Raw genomic sequence first — 27,362 nt, 5'->3', positions numbered from 1 at the left:
AGGCAGCGACCCAGTTTCCTGCTTGTATTAGGGGTTTTTGCTGTTTTAGTGAACTGAATCAGCAAACACCTGACAAGCATCAGAGATGGCATAAAGCAAGTAGTAATAACACATGCCCAATATCAGGACTTTAACCTTCAGCAATAATGAGTTATGTCAGCTCACCGCATCTCATAAGACTGCATCTTAAAAAACAGATTAACCAAACAGATTAGACAAACATCTACTAATAACATCGTAAGTACAAGTTATCCTTCTGCGGCTGAGAGGAGTAGACCAGAATTCTTGAGGTCATTTCCAGCACCACTTTATTTAAGCTTTAAAAAAGCAACACAGAGCCCATTTTGAACCCATTTAGTGAAACTTTAACAAAGTATTAAACTGAAATTTCACTTAACATACTAAAAGAGAGAAGTATTTGCTTGCTTAGCTTAATCACAATTAAATGCCATGTCTAACGTAGCATGCACCTGTCTCATCTGTGTTTCCCGTGTAAAATATGTCCTCGCTGAAAGGATAAGCCTAAAACGTCTTATGCCCAAATCCCTTCACTTTTAATCTATACATGCGAATTCGATTTTCAAAACCCTACATTTTTTAATAAAACCTGCCAAATGTGTATTAACTGTAAACCAGCTGACTTCTTGAGTATGCTAAAGCACAACTCCAGTTTTACTCCCACTGCTCAAAGCTAGCCCAAGCAGAAGACTGAAGATGATAGACTGGTAAGGGTTCAGACCTCTGAAAAGCAATGGCACTGGAACCCTAGGAGTTCCCTAGGAGACTTGCAAGGTGAATTTAAGTTCAGAAGTTACATAGAATCATTAATCTCACTGCTTAGTCCATCATTTACACCAGCCTATGACTGCAGGTCTGGTAGACATTCACACCCTCTTATCTGCAGGAGACTTCAGGGAAAGGAAAAGAAAGGTAAAGACAGCAAAACATAGCTAGCTGTCCAATACCGGCAAAGAATTTCTCCCTTAAATATCCTAAATCCCTTTTATTAAGCTTATTTTGCCACTTTGCTCAAAAGAAATGCTACTTGGTCAAGCATACATACAGTTTTCACTTTTTTACAAGTTATCCAAGCACCTCTCCCTGTGACTCATTCTAATACACCTGCAGCATACTGGTCAGAAACAAGGAATCCATTGAGAAGCTTGAAAGACTGGAAAAAAAAATACTTAAATGTCAATACCATATTTAATTTGATAAGCTTGCATACACTTCATGCGTCACCTGCTCTGGAGACCACACAGAAAAGGAATAAACACATTGTATCACCCTGACCATTTTGCCTATACCTTTTCTCAGAAGGCCATCAATGCTTCAAACAAGAAAGACTCTTCTCTCACTTGCACAGGAGAAAATGTGCTGAATTAGGCTGGACTTTCAAGACTTCTACATATGGAAAACCCACCACCACCACCAAGTATAACAAGATCAAGGGGTACAAATGGAAAACATCCTAACCCAGTTGCTACGTCGAAAACGAATTCGTCATAAAAACAAAGTTTTTGTCAATTACCACATTCATACTCTGGGAAGGGAGGGCTGTCAACATACGTTCATCTTCATTTGCTTACTAATAATTATTTCCATATGCATTCAAATTCCTGGTCATTAACACAGTATTTGGTGATTCTTCCTTCCCAAACATACACGTGCCTAACGCTCACATACACTCAGAACTTCACGGCTACCAAACCGGGGAGAAAGCCAAAAGATACTGGTGGACCTGTATTTTCTATATATGCATATATGAAGCAGATCGAGTAACAAAAAAAGCAGAATAATTTCATAAGACATCCCAAAAACGCAAACGACAAAAAATGACCATTACACATGTAAAGAACCAAGACAACACCTTCTGTAAGGACAACACACGTCAGAGCACTGAAACAGACCTTTCAGCCTAGACACTGTAGGAAGTCCCTACAAGCCAAAACCGGCTGACTCCCACCAAAACACACGCTTTCCACCATAACTCCGAATTTTCTCCAGAACATGATTTTATCACTGTTTGCTGGGAAACAATACTACCGCATATAAAGAAATTTAGGGCAGCGCTCACAAGAAAAACCTCGCTTTTGTCCTGGCAGTTATAAGGACTCTTTCTGCAGTATTTCCAATACGATTGGATGAAACAAAATACAGTATAGTTCATCTTCTGACTGATGTAATGCGGGCAGGGAACAATACCGTAGAAACGAAAAGGCCAAGGATCTTTGTCTCTTTCTAGAGGGATTGCCAAGTCTTCATAGTTGGAGGAAGCAGCAGCTTAGCATCCCAAATAAAACACTGCAGTGCACGTTCGTTATTTCAGTAAAGTCACCGCAGCTTTTGGCAACCCCACAGGAAACTCGGACCATTCGAAGCAAGCCCAAGCTAAAAAGCTGCACAACAACCCTAGCTCAAAGATTACAGCAGAAACAAACGGTGCCCCGGCCCCGGAGACGAACCCGCAGGAGTCCGCCGCTCGCGTTGCAGCCAGCGCCGAGCAGACCACCTCGGCAGCGGCCGGCCACCAGCCTGCGGAACGCTGCGCCAGCCCAGCGCTCGGCGGCGGGCAGGGCCCCTGCCGCCGGCCCACCCCTATCGGCACCACCGGTGGGCCCCGGCGCCCGGCAGCGGCACGGCGGCGGCTGGCGGGGGGCCGCCCGCCCGGCCGGGCAGGCAGGGGAGCGGCGGGCCCGGTGGCGGTGCCTACCTGCGAGAGCTGCCGGGGGTTGGGGCAGCCGAAGAGCGCGGAGCTGGAGCTGAAGCTGATGGCCCCTCTGCGGCTGAGGACGTGCTGCGGCACCGGCCGGTCCAGCGGCAGCACCGGCAGCTGGTAACATACTTCCATTGAAGAAGCCTCCGTGCGCCGACCCGCCGCAGGGCAGCGGCCTCGCCCGCCGCCGCACCTGCCCGCGCAGGGCTCGCCGCAGCGGGGCGGCGGGGGAAAGCCGGCGGCGGAACCCCGCGGGGGGCCCGGCGCCTCCTCGCCGCCCCCGCACCCCCCGGGGGGCCGGGCCGGGCCGCGCCGGGCCCCGGGCCTTTGTCCTCCGCCGCCAAAGCCCGGCGGGAACCGCCGGCGGGAGCGAGGGGGAGGGCGGCGAAGCGGGACGCCTCTATCGGCGCCCGAGGCGGCGAGTCCCGGCCCGGAGACCGCGGCCGCCGCCGCTCCCTCGGCCTCGCTGCCGCCGCCGGGAGCCGCTGTCAGCCCCGCTGCCCGGCGCCGCGCATGGAGGCGAGGCCGGCCTGGAGGGGCCGCTCCGGGTGAGGCGCACGCCGCGCTCGCCCCTATTGTCCGGCACGGCCGGGAGGAGGAGGGGGAGGAGGAGGCGCCGCCGCACAGCCCCGCTCCGCCGGGGGGAAGGGGCCGGGCCCTCGGACAGGGGACCCGGGGGAGGAGGGGGAGGAGGAGGAGGAGGAGGAGGGAGGAAGCCTTCGCCCCGCCCGCCCCCGCTCGGAACAGCCCCGAGCGCACCGGCCCCGGAGGAGGCACAAGCCCAACGGACTCTGCGTGGGTCGCGCGACCGGCGACACGCAGAGCGTCATCACGTAACTACCCACTCTCCCCTTCCCCCCGCCCGTGCGCAGCAGGGTGGCGGCGGCGCCAGCGGGCCCCGCGCGCCGCGCCAGGCGCATGCGCCCTCCGTTTCGCGCCTTCGGCGGCGGCCGGCGGCGAGGCCGGGGCTGAGGCGGGCCGGGGCCGGGCTGGGTCCCGCCCCGCGGTGCCCGGGCAGGGGCGGGCGGCGGCACCTCCCTCCCCCCTCTCTCCGCCCTCCCGGCCCGGCGGTCTGAGCACGTGCTGTGCCCGGCGCTGCCCGGGCGAGGCCGCAGGGGGCAGGGCCCGGGGCCCGCTGAGGGTCGGAGCCCCCGGGCGGGTGACTCGTTGCCCGCGTTTTCTGTCAGCCCCCGTGCTGTGCCCCGAGGGCTGGGGGAGCCCCGCTGAGGGGGCGGCGGCCTCCCCGGGGCGGGATGCGGCCTCCGCGGCTGCTTCCGCGGGGAGCCGGGCACTGGTCGGTGCGGCCTGGCCTTGAGCGCCCGACTTCGGCGGCTACTCGAAAATCGAGGTTTGTTTGAAATGCGTGATCCGTCAAAAGCAATACACGTGGGAGTTTGTGTTTGCCTTTGAATCCTTGCTGTTCGTTCTTTAGAGTGCGGCGGGGCGGGTTTTTTTGCAAGATGAAGGGGTGAAACCGTGTAATTTTTGTTAAGGTAAAAGCTACGTTCCTGGCAAACCACACAGTTCGGAAATTGGACTTTAAGAAAGAAATAGAGTAATTCATGATGTGATCTGGTTCGTGGCTGCGTACATCACATTAGCCAGGACAGCTGGGACTAAACTTCGGTTTGTTTTTTAGGACTAAGCCTCCCTTTGTCTCTCTCTGAAGCTGCTTTTTTCCATCCTTTCATCTCTTTTATTTCTCCATCATAAAAAAGTCCTAAATATAGCCTGATAGGTAAGGGAACGTTTCTGTTCTTTGAATAATAGATGAAGTGCCTGTACCCACTTAAAAATCAGATTTTGCAAAATGATTCATATGATTTAATTTTGCATAATACATTGTTCTTCTAAGTGCTTGCTTACTGGCAGAAAGGTTTAGATTTCACATGATAGCGGTTATTTATAGTCAATGACATGGCTTTGGAGGAACCCATTTGGAAAGAATAGGTGGTTTGTATGGAGGATTTTCATCTGTTTGAACTAGTTGTAGAAACAAGGAGTTTTATAGATGTGGGCTGCGAAGTTAACAAATGCACCTTGTTCTTTTGCAGAACTGCAATCCCACATCATCTCACGGATAGCCACAAGGACGTACGAACACGAGAGAGGACACTGGATCAACTGTCTCATCTTAAAAGCTTGCTTCAGCTGTTTTTCTCCCATTTTGTGAAATGAAAGTGTCACAAGCAGTCACAGTATAGTTTTACAACGTGCATGCAATAATTCAAAATATATAATAATTCACAGTAAAATGACATATTCAGCATTTTTTTTTCCCAGTAGTTAGGGTAAGTCAGGTTTTCTTCCGCATTCTTTGACAGTTTACTCCTATTTGGCCTGCTTACATTAAATGAACGGTGCATTTAAGTTAGTGATAGAACTCCACCAGCTTCACTGGAGTCAAGATTTCCCTCCCCCATTACTTTTGGTTCTTTCCTACTAATAATAAATTAATTTTGTGTACTCGGAAGCAAGCATTTTTACTCTAGTCAATCTGAAATTCATTTTGTGAACAATATATCATGTTTTGTAGAAGAAAAAAAACAAGTATATTCTTACTTTCACTGAATATACATGGTGTATATTTCAATCCTACAAAGTCAAACTACAAATAAAGATTATTGATAATGTGTTTTACAGTTCCTATCAGCTCTGCATACTTCCCATCTGACTAGTTGAAACTAGTTCTTTAAGATTATATTAGTGCTCAATCTGAACCAGTATATCCTTAAATAACATAATCAGCGTTTTCTTTTCCCTCGCTGATAATCACATTATCTTTGATCTCTAGTTAGTGCTACATAAACACCTTTAAGGAATCTGGAATACGTTCTTATGAAGTAAACATAGATTTTCCAGGCAGTGAGTGATTCTGTAAGTACTCTGCTTTCAGGACACAAATCACTATTTTTAATAAATACACAAGTTACCAATATTAGCCAGGTGATGATATCTTGTATGAGTGTACGAGGAAGAATCCCACCTCAGGACAATAGAGAAAGCTTTGGAGTTGCAGTGTAAGTCACATATTTTCAGCCTAAATATGTTTGTTACAAAAAGAATACATGTTCTATACCTCATATCCTGCATATTCTGTCTGCTGTCTTGTCTTGCTGCCCGTGAAGAGATTGTAGCACAGGAAAGAGGGTTGGTTTTGTTGTTGTTGTTGTTATAGAAGTACAGCAACACCAAAGTGTTAATTTACAGCATTTTGTATGAATTAAGTTGTTTTCCTTGTGAACCATGGAGTTCTTTGGGCACCACAGTGCTGCACTTCTTAAATGCATCATACAACATCATGAGATGCTGTAGTTCACCTGCGTAAGCCCTGTGTATTGTGCGTTATTTATCATGGGAGATACAACCTTTAATAGAGACTACACATTGGAATTTATTCAAATTTAGGGAATGTTAATAAAGTTGCAATGCTTCTTTTCACATTTACAGTTAATGTCTTTTACACATCGTTCTCATTTTCAGGGTGCCGTCTGCTAATGACTGGATTTATCACAAAGAGGGCACTCGTGAAACCAGAGAGATGGAAGATCCGAAATCAGAGTTTAGTTTCCTGGTTAGTATGATAAGAGGATGAAATCGCACGGGTACTCCGTCAGGACATGCTGCTGGGCTAACCGCACAGCATGGAGTGCCGTTCCCTGGGGCACAGCCAGCAAACACTGGCAGAACTGTACAGTCTGAACAGAAGAGGATGCTTTTCCCACGTTCTCCTACAGAACAGAAAATAAGGATCCTCAAATGCGTAACACACTTGTACTTTGAGAACACAGAAAGTATTTCTTTGTATGGGTACATGATAGACAAGCGCAAGAGTTTTTAGCTTTTCTTTTTACCTGAAGAGGTTACATGGTATAAAAGGCAGGGTTTATTTCTATAGATGGGAAAATGTCTTTTCTTTTGTTATGTTCTCAGTAACTGTGTTTTTACACATTGTTTTTGGCATGTGCCATTTCTCTGGCACACCCAGATACATCTTTTTTTCCTAACCACAGTTACTGTATGTGAATACGATATATTTCCGTAAGAATTCCAGACGTCTGGCAGCCCAGTTGACGTGTATTCCTGTCCCCGTGTGGCTTGTCCCTTCCCTCTGCCTTGCCCTGGGTCTCTGTCGGGCTTGTTTGAATTTTTGTAGCAATACATCATTCTTGACTCCTGTTTGGTTTGCCATCCCCTGCACCCCTGGATCATTTTCAGCAGAACTTTTAGCCATGCCCTCAGTGTGTTAGTCCTTCCTGAGTGGGATAATTTGCGATTGCCTTTACCTGAGTGAATTGAGATTTCCTCAACCCATTTTTTTTCAGTTGGTCAAAATTAAATGCTAGTCCTGTCCTTCAGTATACTTGCAGTCTTTCCTGGCTGTCAGTCATCTGCAAATTTAATAAGCATGGTATCAAAACCAGTCAGGTCAACAGTGAAAATTCTATGAATGAGCGAGTCCAAGATCTGGAAAAGACCTCTTGGAGAATGGTGTTTACTATATCCTGCCAACCCTTGCTAACTCCTCTGGGAATAGCTTCCAATCGTTTTTGCACCCATATTGCAGTAGCTTTATCTACTTTGCAGCCCAGATTCATCCTTGCTAACTTTAGAGGCTTAACTGAGAGAGTAGTTGCCTAAGGCTAATTTTATAGTCAATAATTAAGGGAAAGACAGCAGGCCATTCAAGTTGTTCTTTGAAGTTGCCTTTCTCTTCACTGAAAAGAAGGAAGACAGCACAGCCGTCCTCCTAATTCAGATGCTTCTATGTGTGTCCATGAAGTCAATCAGATGAAGTGGGCTAGGTGGTTTTGTTTACCGCAGTGTCAAGGTGGACTGTGTCGAAGGGCAGTGTCAGCAAAGATGAGCTGTGTCACATGTACTGTGTTCCCACTGACTACAGGTTTTGTCACTCTGCTGGAGAGGCAGATTAAACCGATTTGACTTGCTTGGGCAGACTGCTTGTTTGCTTTTGCTTCAGTTTCTGGTATTTCGAATATTATGTTGAAAACTATTTAGAATATTTTCAATATCTGTGATAGCTGCAGTTTCACTGAACTGACATTGGCTAATGGACACGTACCAATTCTGCGCCAAAACCAGCAAGATGGAGCAGTAAGTTTTAAAAAGACTGGTTCCAGAGGATTTCAGTTTTTCTTTGCTTCCAGACCTAAGAATCCCCCTCTATGCTTAATTTAAGACTGGAGTTTTGCTGACAAGTTATAGCCTCCAGAAACAGGGACTGACTGTGGAAACACACTAACCTAAGTCAGTTCTGAACACAGCTGCAGGCTGTCAAGAGTTGAATATTGGTTCAAAGATGGCTTTTTGTAACTGCACTGAAGATATTACTGGGAATAACAGTGTGTAAAGGTGATTCTTTTCACTTTGTTATTCTTTCTTAAATGCATTTCTAGAAAACTTGCTAGAGTGCACACAGCTTAAATGGCCTCAGCCGCTGAAGTTATGGTTTTCTCGGTGATTATGGTTGTCTGGACAAAAATCCTCACACTACAATAGCGTTAATATGACTCAGGGCGTTGGTGTCAGCATACACCTGTGGAGAAAGCTTCTCTGTGTCATTTTTACATGCATAATAATAACAGTTGATGCGCAGAATATTTTTAATGTCAGAGTGGGAGGATATGCGAACCTCAGGTGCAGTTTCAGACGTGCAGCTTGCAAGTTTAACGGCGTTATTAGAAGATGAAAATTCACAGATTTTTGTGTTGGTAATGGAAGCAGCTTTGGACCCCTATCAACAGACATAACGGATGCATTGCACGTTCGCCAGCTGAATCATTTTTCAATGTACCATTCAGCATACAGTAACTGTTAGCCTCCATGATAAGCTGTAGGGCATCAGTCACCCATTTTGTCTGTAGAAAATACAGTGGTTTATTTTGATTTGGTTTTGTAACTTTTTATGTGTGTGTGTTTTATATGTTGCCCAAATACCTCATTAAAATTGCACATCCTTTCTAGGTTTCTTTACACGTAGGTGTAATTAGTATTTTCAGCATGGCCTTAAGAAGGATATTCTAAAGCAATTTTGACTTGTATTTTAAAAAATGTTAAGCAAGCAGTCCCATAATTAGGGACTGAGAGTTAGGTTTGGATTTGGAAGTTGTATTTGAGTTCAAAAGATTCCTGGTGTCCCATCTGATTCTTTATTGGCCTATTGGGAGATGGTAAAGACGTCTTCTAATATTGGAACTGAGAATGTCAAATACTGCTAGAAGTGAAATGATGAACAAATGTTCTGACATGCCAACTAGACTGGAGCAACAGTGTCTTACTAATCTCACCGTGTTGTGTTGTCAAAAACTAAAGGAAATCAGTTTGTAGTTTAAAGCTTGAAAATGAGACATTTCTTAATAACACCAGAATTTTTCAGACAAAGAGTATTTTAATTTATTTTATTTCTGGTTAAATTAAAGATGACAACTTCTTTGTTGCAGAAGCTTATTTCTGTGAGAATTTAGAATAGTTGCTTTTTGATACATGCAAAATTTGTTGGAAAATTTCTAGGAACAGAAAGGACACATTAGCAACAGTCTCCCTGTGGTAGATGAAGCAAACCAGAAACGGGAACTGGAGTAACCTGCAGCGTTGGCACTTCTGGTAATTTGGACGAGCACACGCAGGAACCTAGCAGTCTTACTCTTACACCTACCTTCCTCTTGCACTTCGGCTTTTTTACTATTCAATTTTATTTCTATTGAAGTGCCATTTTGTGCAATTGTTCCCTCACAAGAAGAGTTAAGTTGAAATAATTATTAACTACAATTAGAATCAACAGTTACTTTCAGAGGATCACATTAGTAGTAAAAATGTATACTAATCAGTATTCAAATTAAATCACTCCATTATATTCCAAGTAGTTATTTTTTCTGCCTTTTCAAAAGATGCTAAAATACACTACTTCAGTTTCTGCATTAAATTTGAGCTTGCATCAAAAATTAATCACGTATTTCATCTTTTTGTGCTTGCCTTTTAGCTAATTGCTGGGACTGCTCTTCTATCAAGGCCTATAGCAGCAGAAGGTAATCTCGTTCAGATGAATAGAAGTGAGGGGATTAAATATTTGCAGCAACTCACGTTTTCCCACCATGTAGCATCATTTCTTTGTAAAGGAAAGAATGTGTCGGGGTTAGCATTAGGAGGACTTCTTGAAAGTCTGGAGAAAGGTCTGTCATTCTGCCAGTCTTCCCATTAATTGCCTGAGCAAATGCAGCAAGAAGATTTCGTTACTTTCAAGAGACCACCTCTGGTTTTATTTAGGTTTATTCTTTGCTAAACCTTTTGTTTTTAACAATAGCAAAAAGGTAGCTGAAATCCTGTCTGATTTACAACTCACTAAATTTCTGTGTGCTTAATCCAATTAAAACTGCATGGAATGTTGCCAGTATGTCAACAAAAATGCAACAAAGCAATGGGAGGGTTAGTTTACAGAAATTCCTGAATTCCTTTGTCTTGACCAAATGAAAGAAAATTGTTCTTGTAAGACAAGTGCATACTAAAAGGATTAACTCTGATAAACTGACTTTTATGTTCAGATAAAAGCCAGTCTGAGTACTAGGAGAACATTTTTCAATCAATTTCTTAAAAGCAGCTTTGCATTTAATTAAAGATGAGTCTCTTGTTTAAAAGCTGGGGGGGGGTTAGTGCACTAAAATGCAGAGTCTGGGCCTCTTGATGGTGTGGAGTGCACTGGAAATGTGGTTTTAAAATACATCGATGCTAAGCTTAATCACAGAATCACCAAGGTTTGAGAAGACCTCTAAGATCATGAAGTCCAGCCGTCACCCCAACACCACCACGCCTGCTAAACCGTATCCTGAAGTGCCACATCTACACATTTTTTGAACACCTCCTGGGATGGTGACTCCACCACCTCCCTGTGCAGCCTGTTCCAATACCTGACCACTCTTTCAGTAAATAGATTTTTCCTAATATCTAATCTAAACCTCCCCTGGTGCACCTTGAGGCCATTGCCCCTCGTCCTATCGCTAGGATAGTGTCCTATAGCTAGGATGCTGCTGTGCAGAGGGGCCATGCCCCTCCGTCTCACTCCTCCTGGCTGGCTGCTCCTACCAGTGCTGATGCTCAGCTCTAGAGTGAGCCAGGGGAGTTGAGGGAGTAAAGCTGGCAGAAAATAAACCTTAGCCCCCGCCGAAAAGTGGGAGCATCCAAGCAGCACAGCTGGTACGAGGTGCAGATATAGAACTGGCGACCGGAGTGCCCCTTTTGGAGTCAGCCCACTGTTAGAACCTGTCGTCTGTATCATAAAAACTCACCTACGTGCTGTAAATCAGGATTATGTAAGGCTTTACTCAGATACTGTGTAATTCAAAAGGTAGTTCATTTTGGAAAATTTAGTTTTAAAATCTCACATAAAGATGTTCTTCGGCATATATGTATAACATATTGAAATACAGAACAGACATGTGGAGTATATAACATATATATGGAGTATATAACGTGGAATATAGATGTAACATGTTGGTGATACAAGCCAGGCATAGCAGAATTTGCGGTGAAAATCTAGGTTAATTGGCATAAAGTATTAGTGGTACAAAGTATATACTTAATTTTATGCACGTTCTTACATGCTTTGCTGAGTTGGGATTATGGAGAACACCCTTTAGTCATGTGTCAGAACATCAGTTAAATCTACATAAATCAATACCATGTCAGCATTTTTCTGGATTAAATTACATGGCTAGAAGTTTGTAGAATACTTTTTTCAAAGATAGGCCTAAGGAAATAAGCAACTTTTGTAATGTTTAATCTCACCTTGGACTCTGAATATTTGTTAATATAATTCTTTACTAAGCAGTTTCAATATCAAATGTAAAAAATATGAATAAATATACTTGTTTGTAAATTGTTCAAAACCTGAAAGACAGCATGTTTTATAGAAGACCTAAAACCAGGGAAAACCACGGCATCTACTCAGTTGTATGCAGGAGATCTTACTTATACACTCAACTTATGATTACACAAAATAAGTAGAAAAAACATATCCTGTAGTACCTGTGATTTGTCTAAAAAGACAAAAAAGAATGTAAAGCTTCTAAAGAAAGATCCTGATACTTTACTGCAGAGTACAAAGATCTGAGAACCCATAGGCGCAAATAGCTTAATTTGGTGAAAGACTGATTGTATTGCTGCTGATGTTGAACTGGATGATCTGTGGGCAAGCTACACGTCATTGCGTCCGTAGCCAAGATAATCAATTCCCAGATAATGGGAGAATTGACTTCAATTTGTTAGAAATCAGCACTAATCCTAATACACTGCAAGTCAATACCATTTGTACTACAAGTGGCTGGTTTATTGCAAGATATGGAAAAAAATGTACCGCGTGAAGCTGTGCTCCCAATGTATGAATTCAAAGCATGATTGCTTTGTAGTTCAATTTTCAGATTTTATTTTTTTGTTTTCTGGTCACTTTAGTGTGTCTGTATGCAGGAATGTCCATTGGCGGAAGCAGCTGATGAAATAGGTCTTTCTAAATGCTACTTGGGAAAAAATGAACAAATGCTCATCACGCAAGTTTATTTATAATTGCCACTTATCAAATGTGGGAACAAACATTGTTTTGTGTGCAATTTGTAGCAATACGTTAATTTAAATTGCATGTGACTTTTCAATAATGTGCAAATAGGCAAAGGAAGAATTGGTGAAATCCCTTATTGCAAATTGTCTGCTTTGGGTTGTGACATCAAAATCTGACAATGTAAGATGACAGAATCGGGTGCTTAGCACCCGCGGAGGAGATTGCAATGTGGGCGAACAGTAGCAGCCTACGCTGATGGTTGCCGAGTGGTACGTGGTATGGGTTCTGTCCTGCTCGGGCACGGCACGCCTACTGCAGCGAATCGTCTCCCCTCGCTGCGGCGCAGGCCGCGTGCACACGCTGAAAGCCCTCGCTGTGCGGCCGGAGCCTGCTGGTGGCCGATGCTGTACAGAGAAGGCTTTTGCCCACCTTCCCGGGAAAAGATTCATGCGTCCAGGTTTGCGATTTTGGAAGAGAATAAAGAAGATGTAACAGTGCAAATCTGGAGAGTTAGCTGTTAACCAATGTTCTACTGTCCATTTGTTGGAGCTGTACGAAGCGTCAGGCGTGAGCTGATGCGGGGTGGACCTTGGCTGGGGGTGGGTGGTGCACAGGGCAGCAGTAGGTCCCCAGGATTGCTCGTGCCCTCCGAAGTAGCTTAGGTACTGCTGTGCCAGCCTACCGCAGTCTGGGGATCCCTGTCTGACATTTGTAAACTGTTTTGAAATAAGATTTTGAAGTGACATGCAAAAATTTGAAGAGCCGTTTTTTAAGGAAAGCAAGTTAATAAAGTACCTCCCTTCCCTTGAAGTGAATCACCCTCCCCCCAACTTTTGGGGAAAAAAACCAAACAACCAACAAGCAAAACCCCCCGTGCAGAATTTAGTGTGAGTAAAACCTATCAGGTTCCCCAGTCAGGTAGAGTAATTAATGGGAAAATTTATAAATAAGAGCTGCAAATGATTGGGTGTTTATTTTCTGTCAGTTTCAATTGGGAGTTCTGCCACTGATTTACAGAGGGCTGGGATCTCACCTTCTGAATCAAAAGGATATTAAAAATTATTTTGTAGGTTTTACAGCAGCCATGAAGTTCTTTATTGAATGCTGTAGGATTTCCATAAAGTCCACGGGACTCTTCAATATAATAAATGCCTTGTAATCGATTTGCCTGAAAGAAGAAGTGTGTGTTATGCTGAGGCCTGTGAATATTTACCCCCAAAGATTATTTTCTGGTAAAGCACAGTTCTTCATTTATTGATGGCAATTACCACTGAATTTTGTGGCCTGAATTTTCTATTGCGATCAACAGATAAATCACCAAGTCGAAGAGTGCATGATGTTCTTTCGCAAGCAATAAATGCCAGTGCTCCATACCTTTACGATTATATTGACCTTATTATGGACAGATCAGCCAACCTGGAAATAAGCAACTATCAAGCAGCAGCTGTAATTGTAGCATGGCTTTCTGGCCCCGAAGGACAGCCCACGCTCCGTTGTCGCAGCTGCCTAATGGAGTTTGATCGCACAGCTGGATCACGCACCAGTGACCGCTCCGCGGCTTTGGCAGCTCGCTGCTGCTACACTAACTTTTTGTTTCCCAATCATAAGCAAATTAAAGCAGGCAGCTGCAAAATCATCAATAGGTTAAATTCATTAGCTGTTCTCTGTGTGAAATAAACAGGAAAATGAAGCTCTCCTTGGTCTTAATTAGTTCTTATAAAAGTTGGCAGGGAAACAAAGACATTTGTACACTCCTTTATTTTTATAAGAGACTTGCCCGAAAGAAAAACCTCAGACGTGTAATTTCCTTTTTTTTTTTTCCCCTCCCCTGCCTAATGCGCTCAGTCAGAGGCGAACCCAGCACCCTCCCTCTGAGGGCAGAAAGAAAGGTGGTTTGGCACGGGGTCATGGTGTGTCTCCTTTATGCGGATCGGGGCATGTTCTGGGGAGCCTGCACAAGCTGTTTCCACAGCGATAGGCCACGCGCTCTATTTACCGTCTCCTGTCCGGGTAATTCATCTGCAGGGGAAGCCTGAGCTGAGCGCTGTGGTTCCACCATCATTACCACTGGCTCTGGGCCATGCCACATCACCCAGCAGTACAAATTTGATCTGGATCAGGTGTGGGCACATGATTACATTTTTCTGTCAAATTAGCTGAGCGCTTCGTGAGGGTTTTATGCCGCCTGGCTGCTTTTATCCTGGCTGCGGAGGAACAGGCGGTGCCGGAGCCACAGCGGGTTAGGGGGGGTGGGGGCAGCCAATGCCTGTTGCAGCAGTCATCCCGCCGGGGCAAAGCCGACCTGTCAAAGTTTTGTTTGAACAAATTGGATTGGCAGGGAGCGTTTCAATGCGAACAGCACGCTGTGTCATGCACCCAAGCCTCCAAAATGTTTTAACACGCTGTCAAACATCGGCCTATCCTATAGCCACGGACTAGTCTGGAAGAGTCTTAATTCTCCTAATTCGTGCTGTTTTCCACAGAACTTACTTGTGCTTCACACTTGTACAGTGTTCTGGCCCCTGTGTAGTTTTTAAGGTGCACTTTTGTGGTGAGCTGAAGACAGTGTAAGACTTTACTGCTGCTGAAAAGGTGTGATGTCACCACTTCCATTGCATCAACTCTAGTAACGACGCCAGTCATGAAGTGAGTCAGATTAGCAAGTTGATTTAAATGAAAACTGAGAAAAGAAAAAAAAAAAACAGCGAAAGTGTGGACCACTCCTTTGCTGGCAACCCTCAGATTGACTTGAGCCAACTGCAAGCCCACGGGCTCAGACTTTGAGTTTCAGCTCAGAGTATTTTCCAGCTGAAAGGTCTTGTTGGGGAAAAAAACCCCAAGAACATTTGTCATAAACGGTTAACAATGAAGCTACTAATTTACTGAAATGCTAGTCTGCTGAATTATTGGGAAATATTTCCAGTGGCTTTTCCTACACCTCATATGTGGAGAATAGCATTCGTGTTTATGTTTTCACCTCCTGACTTTATTGGTGAAACATTTATGCTAATTAAGTACATTTTTAGGAATTTTTACTTACTTCCAGTAAGTGACATTCAGAAAAAAATGTATCTGAGAATTCTGTCTTCTCATCCATTAATCCGTAGTTCCTCTACTCCTGGAATCACGTGTTGCTTTAATTCTTTGACTTTTAACTCAACCGTTGAACAGACACTCCTTTCTGGCTCTGGATAAGTTAACATCAGCACTCATCAGCAGTTTAGAAAGCGTTTACCTTTCTCAGCCATCAATGAAGTGAGCATTTCTAAGACGGTAGTAAATCCTATGTGAGGATTAATGAAGCTTTAAAAAGAAATGGCTATTTGGCTGCCATCTCCCCTGCTGCATCCCCTCTCTCCTGGGAACTGTGTAGGTAAGGAGCCAGCTTGTAGGCATTTGGGAGAGAATAGTTGAGGGGGTAGGTGCCTGGAGATTGGAGTATCTCTCCTATGAGGAAAGGCTGAGGGAGCTGGGCTTGTTCAGCCTGAAGAAGAGAAGGCTGCAAGGGGACCTTATAAATATCTCAAGGGTAGGTGTCAGGAGGATGGGGCCAGACTCTTTTCAGTGGTGCCCAGCGACAGGACAAGGGGCAACGGGCACAAACTGAAGCACAGGAAGTTCCATCTGAACATGAGGAAGAACTTCTTCCCTCTGAGGGTGACGGAGCCCTGGAACAGGCTGCCCAGGGAGGTTGTGGAGTCTCCTTCTCTGGAGATATTCAAGACCCGCCTGGAGGAGGTCCTGCGCAGCCTGCTGTAGGTGATCCTGCTTTGGCAGGGGGGTTGGACTAGATGACCCACAGAGGTCCCTTCCAGCCCTGAACATTCTGTGATTCTGTGTGATTTTGTGCTGGATGGAACTGAGGACTGTGTTGGGGTTTTCAGGAAGGAGCTTGCTTAGACAATGACTGCAGGAGATGTCAAAGCGTGGTTGTTTAAGGAAACTGTGTGGAGGAGGAACCAGTGAAGTGTTGGGTGCTGGAGACAGGTTGTACCTGGAGGGGAGGATTGAAAGCAGCTGTTGATTCCCAAGTTCAAGCTAATCTTCCTGACTCTTTGCTGTAGCTGATCAGGATGTGCAAAAATAATAACTCTGCCACCAGAGCTGTGAGTTTGTTAACTTATGATGAGAAGTTATAGAATACTGCCTAAGCTGCATGCAAAATAAATTACTAATGCACTGCCTAAGTAAGGAATTAGGGCACTCACTTACTTCACTTTTACTATAAGTCCTAGATAACTGACCTCTGAGTTGTCAAAGCTATATAGTCTAGGGACTTCCTATCCTTTGCTTTTCAGAAAGAAACTTAAATTAAAGTCAGAGAGATTATTATGATTTATGTCTTAGTTATGGCTACCTCCATGACCCACTTCAAATTAGGGAGGACAGACGGAACTTGCTCCTACACCACGGATGAAAATAAAATTCCCAGTGTTCCACTGGGTACCTTGCTGAAAAAGTTAAGTATATTACTATTACTTAAATCTTCATTTTTAAGCCTATAATTTAATTTCTAAGGAAAAATTGTTTATATCATGTCACTTAGGTAGTCCACCAAGCCTTTGAACTGGACTTACTGGAATGAGCTAGGAAGTTGCAGTTCTGGATTGGTTCTCTGTGTCTGACTGACCATGTAAAGGCATGAGCAATTTGGATAGGCAACTGACTGTTCATTTAAGGTTCATACTTCATGAGTTTGCTACTTTTTTCCAATACTGCAGTTGTTGAAAGATATTAAAAACCCAACATATATTTAAATTGAGATATTCTATGTGAATAGTAACAGAAGGTCACAATATGTTCAGAGAATTCAAATATATGAATGTTCTCTTATGAATACTTATTTCTTGTATAGATGGAGTTGCAGATGGGTTGCCAGATGGAATACATGGTTATAAGTATTTAAAAACGGATGCAACGCAATCATTATTTAAATCAATTCTGTTATTACTTTTGAAGCCATAATGACAGTAACTATTCTGTAACAGAGAAACGTGGCAAGAGGCATGTAATTTCTTGCTGTAGATGTCTGAGCTCTTAAACAGCTCGCTCTGAAGGAAGGACCTCTCTTCTTTAGGAAGCTGTTTGAATATCTAACAGGTAGCATGCAGCAAAGTTTAGACAGAGCACTAGATGCCCAGAAGCCTGTGAAGCAGAACTGGCTGTAAAGAAATGACAAGAACATTTTGGGACATAGCTGCCTCAGAAGCACTCTTCCGTTCCTAACAAAAATCAGTCCCTGCGCCTGAGCCAGAGGCCCAGAACATCTTGGCAGAAGCGTCCTTTTCCACTTGCTCAGTCTTTTGCCCTTTGATTAGCTTGCTCAGGTGGGCGTTATTCAGGTTGACATTACCATAGCACAATATTAAAAAATAAAACAAAAGATAGATCCTGCCCAAAGAGTGAAAAAGTATACACACTACACCTGTATACACCCTTTCTCAGTGTATATGTTCTCTCATCTCATCAGCCTACCATACTTTTACTCATATCCTCATGCTTTACTTGTGTTAGGTCTTGTTTTTCAGATTGCCATTCGTTCACCTGTGAGAAGTCATCGACTAACAAGAGCTCTAGTTTCAGTCTCCTCACCTGCTTGCTTTCTCTTGTCACTGCTGGTCTGTCATCAACATAAATTCCAACATCCTGGCTAATGTTCTTACCACCTTTTTTGGCAGAACAAAGCATATAAATTAGTGATAATAGTAACCACACTAGGACGTTTTGGGGAAAGGAAGCAGGGCCACCTACAGCCAGTTGTCCAGGACCATGTCCAGGCAGCTTTTGAATATCTCCAAGGATGAAGACTCCACAACATCCCTGGGTAACCTGTGCTAGTGCTCAGTCACCCTCACAGTGAAAAAGTGTCTCCTGCTGTTCAGAGTGAACCTCCCGTGTTTCAGCTTGTGCCCATTGCCTCTAGTCCTGGCACTGGGCAACACTGGAAAGTACCTGGCTCAGTCCTTTTTGCACCTTCCCATCAGGTATTTATACATGTTGATGAGATCCCCACAGCCTTCTCACCCCCAGGCTGGACAGTCCCAGCTCTCTCAGCCTTTCCTCATAGGGGACATGCTCCAGTCCCTTCACCGTTGTTGTGGCCCTGTGCTGGACTCTCTCCAGTATGTTCATGTCTCTCTTGTACTGGAGGGCCCTCATCTGGCCCTGGCACTCCAGGTGTGGACTTACCAGTGCTGAGTAGAGGGGAAGGATCACATCCTCTGAGTAAAATCAGAGATTTTCTTTCCCTGTCACTATTGGGAGAAGGAGTCAGAAGCTGTAGGTTCTCTGTGAAGGTCAAGAGTGCTCTATCTGATTCCTTGTATCTCCTCCATGCTTTGATGATGTCAATATTAACATGCCAGTTTCAACAAACTAAGAAAACAATTCAGCTTTTAAAAAATTGCCTTTCCTTGCCTTGGAAGATAAAATGTCACACCACTGTTGAGCAATGATGCCAGTCCTTTCATGCATGTATGTCTTTCAGCTCCAGGCTCTTAGTTCCTGAGCTTGCTCAGAGCCAGGAAAAGGAGGGAGCGGTGGGAGGAAGGACCAGAGTGACTCAGAGTTCTTCAACCCTGAGCTCTGGTTGTGTGCAACTGGAGGCTTCTGAAGCAACCCCAGACCTCCTGCTCTGTCTGGGCCGTGTTTCAAATTTTTTATAGGCTGATATGCAACTTTACATTTCCAGACATGTTCTGATTTGTCTGTTTTGAACTGCATGCAATATATAAATGAAATATGAAATGTAAGTAAGACTTTTTAGATATAAGGTCCTTTAGGACTAGACTGTCATTTAGTTTTGCGTTGCCTGTCACAGTGGTGTTGTGGTGCACTACTAGGTGTTACAATACCAAAAAAAAAAATAAATGAGAAGAGTGAACAGGTATTAAATTACACGTTTTATTCTCCTAAATTATACAGCAGATCTGATGAAAGAATTATGAGTTTTAGTCTTTTAAAGATTCATTAGAATGTGCTTAGGATAGAGAATCCCCAAAGGAGAAAACTTTTGCAGAGCTTTGCAGAGGTGGTGTTCGTTTCCTGCAAACAAAACAGAAGTGCTTGCAAGGGAAGCTGACAGGCTCCAGAGCAGTGTTGGCTCAACACACCAGAGGGAGCTGCATTCCCACAGAACTGCAGGTCTAGCTCTGTGACAGGGTTGCAGAACAGTGGTGCTTTCCTTGATAATAAGATGTATGTAAATACAAAGGATTTGGGGAACCTCAAAGCGATTTTGTTGTCTTCCTTTTGTATTTTTTTCCCCTAAATTTCTTCTGACCGTTAAAAAGTGTACTTTTTTTTTGTTTTGCAAGAATGATAAAGTCATTTCAAAGCTTGAGATCAAGCAAGCTGATTGAATAATCTGGTTTATTGTGTTCACACAATGTAATAGAATTAGCTGTACCTACTCTGTTGTTAATGTCCTGGGAAAGATATTTGACTTCTCATAACTATGAAAAACACTCACATTTTAGGTTGAAATGTGCCTTACCTTGTCCCCATCCAAAGCTGAAATTTGAGGGAATATTTGAAATTAAAGAACATATGTAAGAACAAGAGAAATGTTAAAAACACATGCTTCACATTAAAAAGCATCCACTTAAAAATATTTTTTGATTAGCTGTCACACTGTTGTTTCCTTTTTCATAAATAGTATTTTTATATGATTGTAGTTAATTATGCTTGTTTTCAAAAAAATTATTGATTTATAGTTCCAGTCTTGCAGTAGAATCCAAGCCCAGAGTCACTGACTTCTGCCAAAGCAGACTTTACTGGGTTATGGGGGCTCCATGAATCCACTTGCAGGACTTTAGTCTACATAAAATTTTGCTGAGTGTCCGTGACAAGATTTCAGTAGTGGGGGACTGCAGGGGGATCCCGGCAGAAGGTGGCCAGGGACTGCCTCATGCTGGATACAGCCAGCTCCACGACAGACCCACCGCAGGACACAGCTGAGCCCATCAGCCAGGCTGGTGGCACCTCTGACAAAACGTATTTAAGAAAGAGCAAAACACTGTATGGTGGTGAGGAGTGAGGGGAAAAAAGTGTGAGAAATAGCCCTGTGAACACCAAGGTCAGAGAAGAAGGAGAAGGAGGAGATGCTCCAGGCACTGGAGCAAAGAATCCCTTGCAGCCCGTGGAAATGGCCATGGTGGAGTAGGTATTTGCCTGCAGCCCATGGAGAGGACAACACCAGAGCAGATACCCACACTGCTGTGCCCATATGGGACCCCACGCCAGAGTAGGTGGATATTTTCTGAAGGAACTGTGATCCATGGACAGGAGCCCATGCAAGAGCAGGTTCTCCTGAGAGGAACTGTGGCCCATGGAGGACTCACTTTGGAGCATTTCTTGAAGGACTGCAGTCTGTGGAAAGGAGCCACACTGTGGCAGGGCAAAAGCGTGAGGAGGAAGGAGCAGCAGAAAGAAGCCATTATGGACTCATCACAACCCACCACTCCCTGTCCCCCCTGTGCTGTTCAGGGGTGGGGGCAGAAGAGTCGGGAAAGAAGCAGTGAAGTTGAGATGGGAAACAGGGTGGTGAGAGGAATGTGTTATTTTATTTTTTGTCTTTGATTCTCACCATACAAATCTATTTCAAATGGTAATAAATTAAATCAATTTTCCCAAAGTTGAGCCTGTTTTGCCTGTGACAGTAATTGGTAAGCGATCTGTCTATTGTGATCCATGAGGTTTAATCTTATTTTCTCCTCCTGTCCTGTTGAGGAGGAGGAGGAGTAAGAGAGCGTCTGGGCAGAGGTCTGGCAGCCAGCCAAGGTAAGCTTACCACAAAAACATATTGTGTGGAGCTGGGTGATCTGGGACATGAGCTTTTTGGTTCAAAGGGTGAACTATTTGGTTCCAAGGATGACATCCCATGAGCAATTGTTTTTTTAAGTCTCTGGCATTTACAGTCTTCTCTATTCCAAATGGAAAGGAATGGCTCTCCAGACTTTTTCATAGTATAAGTTAGAGGAGAAGCTCCATCAGAGTGAGAGAAGACACCCTACATCTTCTGTTTTAATACAAAAAATTACAAGAACTCAGGAGGAGTCCTAAGGGGTCTTATTCAGTTGATCTTCTGGAAGAGCTTATGTAGTAAAGCTAAGCCATGGCTGGTCTCAAAGAAGTGAACTTTAGGGAAAGACTGTTGTATCTTTAAACAAATTTAGTATATTTGCATGGGAAAAAAGACAAATTCAAGACACCATCAAGAGTAAAGCACAGAACAAGTAACTAAATACATGGTCATCCCATATTTTTTGGTGTCATTAATTCTCAGGTGTATCAGCCTTTAGGCTCATGAATGTTTTATTTGTTCTTTCATAGGTCTTCCTGAGAGATAGAGAGTTGGATACTGGACAAACAAACAAACAGAGTAATCAGACTCCACTGACCTGTTTAACCTTGATTGTGAAGGAAGAAAAGCAGCAGCCGCTTTCTGCGGAACAGGGCTTCTGCTGGCGCTTGCTTCTTTCCTTTTGGATTATGTTGGCGTAAAGACATCAAGATATTGAACAGAAAATGTTGTGAGTTTATACATGCCAGACTGTGTGCCATCACTTTTTGAAGCAGGTATGTTATCTGAATCACCTCGCCTTATTTTTCAGCGCAATTCCAAATGAATTATGGGTATGGTAGAAGAAAGACATTTTATTACAACCTCTGTATAAGGTAGCTCATCCTGGATAATATTATGTTTGCACAGAAAAAGTTGAAGTTAACTGGGGTCCCATCCTCTTACAAGAGGTGAAATTTTTATCAGAATTTGTATTGCCTTTCAATATATTTTATTGTCATTCAGGGAAGTAAACAATATTTTCTTGTCTCTGTTTCAATGGAACAAAAATACATAGCTTGAAAATAGGATTCTAATGTAACTTAAGCCATCAAGAATGGATCTAGTACTAAAATTGTAACTGTTATATCTTCCTTAATAGAGAGAACATAGCTTTTTTTCCAGAAAAGTGTCATCTCATTGTGCTTTTAGTATTTTATAGGACTGCTTTAAAAAAGTAAGAAATAACTGTGAGTAGCTAGACCTTCAAGGTGATTAATCACTAAAAGACTGAATAGGCTAGTGAGTTTAAATTTGCATAGCTGACTAGGTTATTAAAATTATTTTATGAGAAAGTACAAATTACATGACTTTTTAGTTCTTCAGAATAAAATTCATCATAACTTCAATTTTGTTTTATTCTTCAGGGCTGCCATGTAGCTAATCAGCATCATGTAATGGAATTTTTAAATAATGCTGTATATCTGTGACTTCACATTGTTGCCCACCATTATCTTGTGTGTCAACAGCTTGATGTGCCCAGCATGATTCCATTGTGATCAGGATAGATCCTAGGATTATGTTAAATATGCTCTGAACATACCATTAGTAACAAGTAACATTGTAACTACTGCAGGTGGTAGAGCAATATCTATAAGCTCATATATAATTTAATCCTTAATTGTTAATTTTAAAATTTCAGTGCATTTAGTTGATGGTTTGTGTACTACACTTAAAAGTAGAAAGGAATTTTTTTCAGCAGATCACAAGACCCTAAATTGTGTGTTAGCTTATTAGAAAGAGAAAACATCAAAGTAAATATGAGTAAACTTAGGTCTCCCAGTAAACCAGATACTACGTGCCAGAATTACTGTTTGCTATAGATCTGTGTGTACTTACATGGTATTTTATTTTCTTTTTGCTATTGAACAAAGCTGAAATGCTTAAAAGTGTTACATGGCTGATTCTGAACCAAATGTGGCCTAGTAAATAATATATGAATAATGGCAAGATAGTGTTTCTAGCTCATCAGTGAGAAGGGTGAAATAACACAGTGGGTAGTCTTACCTAACAAAACAAGTTCTTAGAAATTTTTCTTATGGCTGGGGTTACAGCTCACTTTCAGGCTTTTTCTGTGATCACTCCTCAACCTTTGGAGAAGGATGCAATATGCAAAGAAATAAAGAGTTTGTGGTGAGAGTTTTGTTGTGGCAAGTCTGCCATCAAAGAGCTGCAGCTTCCTCTTATGAATGATAGATATCTGTACCTGGTGTTTTAAATTATGGTTTGTATGAGTTTCTTCATGTCATTGCCTAGCATTAGCTAGGTCTGGTTTAAAAACATTTGGTTTCTCAAACCCAGAAGGATGAACCATGGACTGCAACGAGGTAGTAGAGCCACTCAGTGGAGAATCACTTTTTTTGTCTGCTTTGCCTCTGTGAGGAAAGAAGGAATGGGCAATAGATCTGAAGTGGACAAAATCTGTCAGCCTGTGCTTAGCCTTTATTTGCACTATATTGTAAGGGCACCTTGTTAGGTTTATCACAAACTCATGAATTCAGCCCAAAGACTTGTTTCTCAAATAAGATAGGACCTTGACTGATGTATTTCCCATGCATATATTTGCAATAAATGATTGCTTTTATAATACTGAGGTCAATTCTTGGTATCTAGTCTCATTGCTTAGGTCCAGATTCATTCCACCTGTCCTCAGGCACATGAGTTGGGAATGCAGTCTTCCTGAGCAGGCTGTAGAGGTAGTAAAGACAAAGTGTTTGGTCAGTTGTCCTCTGAGTATGTATCTCTGCCTGTTGATCTCTGAGTCTACTTTGACTAAGCTTCAAACTTAATCACTCACGTTAGGCACCTAAAATTGGTTAGGCTGAATCTGAGTTCTTGTGTTGAAAAAGCAAAAATTCACTGCTGTGTTGCATTAGGTTGTACTCAGAGGTGAAAACCTCTTACCCCGCTGCAGGAAGCCAGTAGCCTTAACAAATAGTAGAATTATTCTTCTAAGACTTTGAAAAGATAGATGTAAACAAACACAAATAAAACTAGGTGGAAATACTATGTGCAGGGATTAATGCTCTAGGAAATTTATGTAGGAAATGTAGGAAATAATTCTATGATTCTATAAGAAATAAATTGTTTACTATGAGGGTGGTGAGGCACTGGAACTGGTTGCCCAGAGAAGTTGTGGCTGCCCTCTCCCTGGCAGTGTTCAAGGCCAGGCTGGATGGGGCTTTGAGCAACCTGATCTAGTGGAAGGTGTCCCTGCCCATGGCAGGGGGGTTGGACTAGATAATCTTTAAGGTTCCTTCCAACCCAAACCATTCTATGATTCTACGATTCTATGAAGTTTAGCCATTCATCTCAGTGACAGCAACATCAAGCCTTTAGTATGAACAGTGATACCTAACACAAGAACTTCTGCTCTTTGTGTTTTGCTTTTCCATTTTCTCAAATAATTGTAAAATATCTTAAGGGATGAAGGATAATTTAGAGGAGATTTTATTCTAGTTTCACTTACATATATTTTTAACCTTTTACTGCCTGATTATAAACTATTAAAATGAATGGTAGGAAATACTATCCATGCACACTTGCCATACCTGCTATTTTGATTCTGTTCTACATTAGCAGCTTTGGTAATGCACTGCTAACATGGCTGAACAAAGGCAACGTGCTTTGTCAACATCAGGCGAAGCGTTATACAAAATCTTGGCCCTAGAGAAAGGAGCAACACATGATGAGATTAAGAAGACCTACAGGTATGTAAAATGTGCTTTGCAACGTGTCTAAAGATGCTGGTGTGCCTGGCGTGATTATGATGGTCAAACCTTTTGAATTACTTGCACTGTAGACATTCATTGTTACAATTTTTGTTTGCACTGTGAGCCTGAAAAGAATCAGAGATGATACAATATGAATCTATTGATTTCATCCCACAAGCAATCTGTGTGCTTCATCTAGAATGTTTTTATCTAGTTGAATGAGAGCTCAGACTCCTAGAATAAAATGCCGCAGACTATGCTTGTGAAGTGCAGTCTTTGAATACTGCGCCTGGTTCTTGTGTTAACTTTTCCTGAAGTATGTTGAAAAGTAAAGCCAATGCAGAAAAGTGCTGTAATAACGATTCAAGAACTAGACTAAGACACACAAGGAGTTTGATGAGATTATCTTGTCATAAAGAAGACAACCGATAGATTATTTGATTATAGGGTATAGAATCTTTGAAGGGGAAAAATGCTAGGTGTGAGACTGTTCATTTCATGAAGGCAGGCATAACTGAAACCAGTGCTTGGGATCTAAAAGCAATTTGAGCTGAAAAAGAGGTACGTGGTTTTAACAGTGAGCATAACCAACCATTGAAACATACTGCCATGGGAAACAGTAGGTTCTCTACTGAAAAAGAAGAGAAGACCTTAAAATAAGTTTTACTCAAACCCAAGTTACCAAAATGGTGAAAAGTATTTTATTATTAAAATGTAACAAGACCTAGAAGTAAAACTAGAAGATTTTATGGGTCATTTTGCTCCTAAATCTGTTCTGCTGCTATTAAAAGAGAAAGAATTGTAAATGTCATGAGGGAAATAGAAGTTCTTGACATCAAAATATGCCAGACCTGTACTTGCATGTTTAATAAATATAGTAAAACTTTTGTTACAACATCATTCTGGGTGTTGTCATTGCACTTTATTACCAGTCAAACTTTAACACAACTTGGTTTTCCTATCAATTGTAAGAATTATTTGAACTGAAAAAGGGGTTATGAAATAGATCTATTTGCATCATTGTTTAGCTTGAATTTTGCTGGGACTCTGTCCTCTGTGTTTGTGAACAAATTGCATCTCTCCCGCTTTCTGTTCCTAAAGTCATATATTCAGTGGAGGCGGGAGAAGTAGTGAATGTCCAAACTCTTCACACAATGGAAGGAAAACTGTTGACATCTCATGGTTCTCTTGTCTTGCATAACTATACCACTGGGGGATAAACTTACTACAGTATCAAATTCACTCATGACTTGCACCTTCTGTGTCCCTGTAGTATAGCCTGGCTGCAGAAACCATCTTCTGTATCAAACCTCATGTTTTCCTGTTGTTTTTGCATTTAAATTTCTGGAAAGGAGGCTTTCTTTAATCCCCAAAGGAGAGAGTTGTCATGGAAGAATGTAGAATGGAATTAACTTTATTTAGTGCTGAACATGAATACGGATGATTTACACAGTGATCTATGGTAAAACTGACAGTGGTGCTTTATCCATCTTTATTAGTAATTACAGCAAAAAAAAGGCTGCTTCTGACTTAAGTGGAAATGTCAGAGGGATTCACTTTTAATGGAGTAGCTGTAAATATTTGCAAGATAAAATGATGAGTCAGTCTCATAGATTTGCTTTAATTATCTTTTAATTTATGCTAATTCAAAAATCTGCTGCTGAAGTGGTATTCTTTAGTACAAGGTATAAAACCAGCAATACCTGATTCTGAGTTTCCTGCCATTATTAATTAAGTCAGTATTAATCACACTACCACAGCCCAGGGCAAAATATACTTTTTAATAAACATGACAGAGGTACCTCTCCGTGCTTTTATTTGGAGTTTGGCACAATCTAAATTATCAAGGAGTAAAGCTAGCAGGCTTCTAATCAGCAGAATTTCAAAGGAGATTTGTTTATCTTCAATACCCTACAAAAATAATCTCTAGAAACTTTTTTTTGCGTAATAACTTAAATTGTACTTTGACTTCTGCTTTCCACTCTGACAGCAAAGTTATATGCAGAGAGATACCATATTTCTTGTATTTTCTTCAGAAGACTGAGAAGATCCAGTCTGATAGACTATTTACAAAAACAGTACATCACAAATTTAGCCTCAATCAGATACAGACAAGGCTGTGAGAGAGTACACAACGGTGAGGTAGAGTTTTATTAGAAAGATAAAAACCTCTCAAATTTTATTTTTCTGAATCTAATCTTCAAGCACTTCCTGCAAGCATAATATATTTCATAGTCTGAGAAATTTTTTCTGCATTTGCAGGGAGGAAATGCAGAAGTCCTAGACCCTTTCTCACATGGCTACATTACTGGGAGAATATATTCTCTAATAATACTCAAGAATTTATTACAATATATGAAAAATTAGAAAATAATTTTACCCTGTAAGATTAACCTACCCATACAGATTACTGTTAGAAAACTTGAAAACACGATGTATGCTTAAATATATTGAATATCATTAGGACTTTGAGATGTACAGTATTAAGCCTAAATACAAACTTAACTGTATTCAAAACACCAAGAA

General features: G+C 42.4%; 2 protein-coding genes across 4 annotated transcripts in view; one reads left to right on the top strand and one right to left on the bottom strand.

Moving 5' to 3' along the window:
- The window catches only part of PDE7A (phosphodiesterase 7A), a 78,136-nt gene extending 75,216 nt beyond the window's left edge, over window positions 1-2,920 (bottom strand). For all 3 annotated transcript variants that reach the window (XM_075416058.1, XM_075416060.1, XM_075416059.1), the window contains exon 1: window positions 2,714-2,920. In XM_075416058.1, the coding sequence (XP_075272173.1) occupies window positions 2,714-2,851 (138 nt within the window). In that variant the 5' untranslated portion in view covers window positions 2,852-2,920. The remainder of the gene's footprint in view (window positions 1-2,713) is intronic.
- An 18,849-nt stretch (window positions 2,921-21,769) lies between these two features.
- DNAJC5B (DnaJ heat shock protein family (Hsp40) member C5 beta) overlaps window positions 21,770-27,362 on the top strand; it is a 53,978-nt gene continuing 48,385 nt past the window's right edge. The window contains exons 1-2 of the mRNA XM_075415265.1: window positions 21,770-21,860; window positions 24,703-24,833. Coding sequence (XP_075271380.1) covers window positions 24,727-24,833 — 107 coding nt within the window. The 5' untranslated portion in view covers window positions 21,770-21,860; window positions 24,703-24,726. The remainder of the gene's footprint in view (window positions 21,861-24,702; window positions 24,834-27,362) is intronic.

The sequence above is a fragment of the Opisthocomus hoazin genome, chromosome 3, assembly GCF_030867145.1.
Source record: "Opisthocomus hoazin isolate bOpiHoa1 chromosome 3, bOpiHoa1.hap1, whole genome shotgun sequence".
NCBI lineage: Eukaryota > Metazoa > Chordata > Aves > Opisthocomiformes > Opisthocomidae > Opisthocomus > Opisthocomus hoazin.
The sequence above is the reverse complement of the archived record's forward strand: the minus strand, read 5'-3'. Positions and strand labels throughout refer to the sequence as shown.